General features: G+C 33.9%; 1 protein-coding gene across 1 annotated transcript in view; it reads left to right on the forward strand.

Moving 5' to 3' along the window:
• The window catches only part of CRPPA (CDP-L-ribitol pyrophosphorylase A), a 195,603-nt gene that overhangs the window by 169,083 nt on the left and 20,962 nt on the right, over positions 1-5,558 (forward strand). The window contains exon 9 of the mRNA XM_077757629.1: positions 1,856-1,987. Coding sequence (XP_077613755.1) covers positions 1,856-1,987 — 132 coding nt within the window. The remainder of the gene's footprint in view (positions 1-1,855; positions 1,988-5,558) is intronic.

Consider the following 5,558-nt stretch of genomic DNA (forward strand, 5'->3'; position numbering starts at 1 on the left):
TACAACCAGCACTTGTAGCTTCAGACAGATATTATAAACTCACAAGACTAGAAGATGCCTTTGGCACTAGTTTGTGCAACATTATAAAAGACTACATGACAGGAAAAAAGATGAAGATGGCCATGTCTCTTCAGCTTTAGCTCTTGAGCTCATAATGTCACATAAGTTATAAAGACTGCCTTTTACCTCCCCTCCCCCTTTTCTCCCCTACAGTGGCTTCTAAAGGGTGAGGGAAGGAGGTTAGAGGAGGTGGTATGTGAGTCATCCTTCTAAAAGCCTCAAGCTACAAATAGGAACTAGTATCTTTTGAAACAGCTGATAGATGTTAGCTTCCTAAGTTTCAGCTAGGGCAACACCTGGTTCCAAGTTCAATTAAACTGAAGGGAAGCCTAGCACTTATAGTTCATTCACAATTATTCCAGCCTGGCTCTAGTTCACCCCCCTCAAATTATGTTTGCTGTAAGCACTGTTGCCTGATAAAAAAAAAATCTGAAATTTCATCTTCATAAGGTTTCAGGGAATCACTGCTGGGGGAGCTGGATCCCTTGAGCCCTGTGAGCTCAGGATCACAGGGTCACATTGTCTTCTCATCAGCCATTCAGTGTATAGTAAAGCCTAAGATTCTTTCCTTTGTGCTTTTCATCTTCAGTTTCTTTGTGTTTTTGTTTTTGTTTTCTGTTGTTTTTTTGTCTATTCTTTTGGTTTCTTTATGGATAGAGCATTTTTAAGGAAAAATGTGTTTATTGTCACTTTAGATTTTAGGAGGAAGCAATGATATGTGTATGTCTTCAGTTAAATTTACTGAAAAGTTCCAAGAAATAGTTATTGAATATCTACTGAATTAATATACATACATGTCCTATCATAATTCTCTTTTAAAATGGCTATTGTTAAGTAGTTTTTCCTGGAAAAACAATATGCAGTCTTGTGGGTAAAAACTCAGTACCTTGTGTTACAAAAAGAACATAATAAGATTGTGTTGTGTATTTTCTGTAGAGTGTGTTTCTATATCAATGAATGGAGGAATGGAAGGGATTAGTGTAAGAGTTTCCAAGTGGAGTAGATTTTAAAATGCTTCTAGATAATAAATACATGTGAGTGAACAAATTATAAATCTTGAGAGCTATAATTCTTGATACTGTGAAAAATATAAATATTCCCAAGTGTTTATTTTGTATTTGCATTTGTATTTTATTTTGATATTATTGTGATGTGGATATTTTATGTCCCACAAAAGACAAATATTACCATAAAACTTCAATAATTTGAAGAAAAGGAAGCTCACCCTGAGCTCTTTAAAATTTAAATGAAAAATAATGTTTTAAAATAGTCATTGGAATAATTTCATGAAAAATATTATGTAACATTGGAAAAAATAATAAGTAAAATTCTGTATTTAAGCTAAGACATAGATGACTTATTAGAATTTGAATTATCACTTTGAAAGGGGTTCTTCTAAAGAACTATGAACGTAATAGAGCACTTCCTTGAATTTTATTAATATAGTAATTGTTTAATAGGTAGTATTTCTACCTAGACTTGTTGCTATTTATAAATTAAATTGAATGAATAGTTGAAATCATATATTTTTTATACATTTGACTCTAACACAAGTGGAGATAGAATATTAGCATTTTTATAATTTCAACATCATGTTCTCACTGTTTATTGTCTTTGTATTTATAAAGGAGATTCATGAATCTTACTGAGCATTTATGGCTTGAGATGCTTATCTAGAAATTGACACAAACTGTTACGTATTATAATATTTGTATTTTGAGCATTTTAATATTATATTTTTCAAAGCAAAGTGAAAGAATTGTATTCTAATATGACCTTTTATATTATTTTGCAGGTACATTTTCTTGATTATAAATCAGTACCTTTTGATCAGAAAATGGAAAACCTAATGCAGATTAGGGAATATGCAAAGGAAGTGAAAAAAAGAAATATTTTATTATGTGGACTTCTTATATGTTATCCACAGGTAGGTGAAATTTTTGTGTCAGATTTATGTTCTGTTCACTACTCTTTTAAGGGTGGGAACTAGATTTCTTGAAAGCAAAGCTATATTAATAATTAGAAGAATTTTGGCTGGAATTTTATTCATCTATTCATGTTCTGTAGTAGGTAGAATCTCTCGATTCTAAGGGAACAATTAAAAAAACTGTTTTGATTAAGAAAAAAAGTAAAATTGGTGAATATCTTATACAAGGTAGCCCTCATGGAATGACCAGATTTAGCAAATAAAAAATACAGAATATCCAATTAAATTTCAATTTCAGATAAACAATAAAGTATCTTATGTATGCCCTAAATTTGGAATTCAAAATTTGAAATTCAAATTGAAACAGACTTTTGTATTTAACTGAGTTCACAACTCAACCATTTGTATGGTTTGAAATAGCTTGTTTCTTTTATGTAGTCCTAAAAATGTTGGTGATCAGGTGTTTTTTTTTTAAATTTTTTAATGTTTTATTCATTTCTGAGAGAGAGACAGAGAGCGTGAGCAGGGGAGGGTCAGAGAGAGGGAGACACAGAATCCAAAGCAGGCTCCAGGCTCTGAGCTAGCTGTCAGCACAGAGTCAGATGAGGGGCTCGAACCCACGAACCGTGAGATCATGACCTGAGCCCAAGTCATATGCTTAACTGACTGAACCACGCAGGCGCTTTGGTTTTTAATTACTTGAAAGCAGTACCTGGCATTCATATTAGAAGAGGGCGTGGTATTTAACCAGGGAAAAATTCTTATTGTCACTCTTTTAAAACTGGAAAGTTAGTTAAGCTGAAGGCAGAATCAAATAGCATTATAGATTCTTAGTGCAGAGAAATGCTATTTAAATCAAATTATTTGGAGAATCTATTAGGGAAGATGGTTGTGCCCTTTGTGCATAGATTGCTTTCACAGAAATGGCAGAATGCTTTGTAGTTTTTTTAGAGATACCCCACAGGAATCAAGAAAGTGAAATGGTCCGTGGAGTTTTTAATGGTGTGGAATAAAAATGACTTGGTATTGACTGTCTAAGGAATGACAGGCATTTAAAATTATATGGCTGATGAATAACAGTTATTGTTTGTGAGATATTTAAGGTACCTGTTTAGCCTGAAGGTAATAACATTTCTTTTGAAACAAATGGATTTTAATTAAATATAAGGACCATCTTTTAGCCAGTTCCTTGGTTTCCTTTGAGGTGGTTTTCTTTGCTTCCAAAATCTGTAAGCATGACCTTCAGTTAGTCATTGAGAATGAGGCAAAGCTGAATTTACTTAGGATCATGGAAGTGCAATATGTTAGTGCTGTAGGGGTTATTCAAGTCAGAACAGCCAAGGCCTAAAGATGTACACACACTTGCCCAAGGATAGCACAAAACTGGCAGAGTAAGAATAAGAACTTGGGCCTGTATCTTTGTTCAAGAATATTTCCTCTTCACTAGATTGTCTGTGATTGTACTCCAGATTATTATGGTAGGAATAGTAAGTTCTTCCTCTTGTGCCATGCAGTGGAGTCATGGATACACATGACTAATGCTGTCCTATCCAGATATAAAATAGAGTTCTTTGAGAAAAATCTCAAAAGCTACAAAGTGGTAGAGCACACAGTCTCTGGGACTCTCTTGGCTAAGCACAAAGAGTCTGTATGCACTGTAGTTGACATTCCAGCGGAGAGTACAGTCCAAATGAAATACAGCATGCTTAGTGAAATTTGAATTTCAGATAAACAATAAATTTTAGTGTATGTCAAAATATTACATGAGATATACATAACAATAAAATTCTTTGTTATTCTGCCTGGAATTTAAATGCAACTGGACATCTTGTGTTATTTACTAAACCTGGTAACCCTTGTAGAGTTCGTATTCAAAATAAAATTTTTCACTTCTTCACACCTGGCATGCTCTACATATCAGTGGATTGGAGTTGCCTATCTGTGTGACTCTGTACCTGTGAAGGCTCTCTGGTTAGAAAAGTGGCCTTGTTGAAAATGAGCAGCCTTTCTGGCCTACTACTTTGTATCTGAGCATTATGGTTTTGGACCTGTTAAGCGAACTGTCTACTTAGCTCTCAGGAATGGGAAAAAGATGACCCTGCAAGGCTTTCAAGATGTGTCTCTCATCATTTTAGGAAGCAAAGATAGCTTAATTAGATGTTGCTTTTTTTTTTCTTAAAAATGTAATAGTGAAGATGATTCAGATGTGAGAACACTTAAAATGCAGAGTTTATTTTTGTCCTTAAAGACACAGGTGCCAGCTGGCTGTTATGAGCCCAACACACGTCCAGTGTATAATTCTACCTTGAAGAGCATTTACCAAAGGACCTTGGGAGTTTCAAAAGATAACCCATTAAAAAAGGGCTATGGTTAAAAAATTGGGGAAGCATCAATGAATAGAGTTAAACAGATGTCGTCTATGACGGACTTCTCACACATCCTTAATATACTGATGAACATTTCATATTTCCAAATTGGCGACAAATGCAATGCTATTTTTCACTTTCTACTGTACCTGTTTAAGCACAGACAATTCATGAGGCTAATATTCTCTATATGAAACTTCGAGAAATAGTCCTCATAAATAGGCCATGTGTAAAGAAAGCACTACCTCTGGATAGTGCTTTTTTTTTTTAATTAACTTTTTTTCTTTTAACTTTTACTTTTTACTTCAGTACTAAGTTTTTCCACTTAGTTAAATCAGTATCTTTAATTTTGAGTGCCTACTTGACAAGTATTCTATCAACACCAAGGATATGAAGATTTGTAAGGTGGAACTTTGGTCACTGTTTAGTGAGAAGTGTTGGTTTATACTTTCCATGGTGCTGGCAGACATAGCTTTTTTGTAGTGTTCATATGTTGAACTTTGTTCCCTAAACAAACCTGTCTTGATAACATTAGGATTTTTTCATACATAGTTATATGTGTCCTTTTCAGTCTCTGATCTGTGAATCCTAGATCAGTGAAATATAGAAAGATTTTTAACCAGCTTTCATAAGACATAGCATCAAGAGTTTGTTTGGATAGACTCTCCATTTATTGGTAACTCCTCCTTGGAGGAGAGAATGCAGTGGCTTCAGTATCTGTGCTGCATATATGGTCTTTCTAGCTTAAAGAAGACCTGTGTTGTTATGTATGTAGCATCTCTGGTAATGTAGATGATATGGACTGCTTGCCAGCTCCTTCACAGGGTTGACATACACGACAATTGTAGTTAAGTAGAATTTTGCAAGTTTTTTTTTTTTTTCCTTCTTAAACATATGATGCCCTTAAGCCTCTATTTGTCTTTGTGTAGAGTTCTACACATGTAGGACATTCTATGTTTGGTGAACTCAAACTTATTAGTTATATTTCAGTCGTTTATCTCTTTGGATCTACAATATATCCTATGATCAATTAGCCATGGTTTCTTCATAATTGGACATTTACAGTCTATGTGCAACTTTAGGGAAGAAATTGATTTGGAAAAGGATAATGATTGATTCCTTCTTGATTATCTGTAAATGTTCTACAATGTTATCTATGATCAATTACTGATAATTGCAGATAATTCAGAAAATTACTGATAAAT

This window comes from Crocuta crocuta, unplaced genomic scaffold (assembly GCF_008692635.1).
Source record: "Crocuta crocuta isolate KB4526 unplaced genomic scaffold, BGI_CrCroc_1.0 scaffold62, whole genome shotgun sequence".
Taxonomy (NCBI): Eukaryota; Metazoa; Chordata; class Mammalia; order Carnivora; family Hyaenidae; genus Crocuta; species Crocuta crocuta.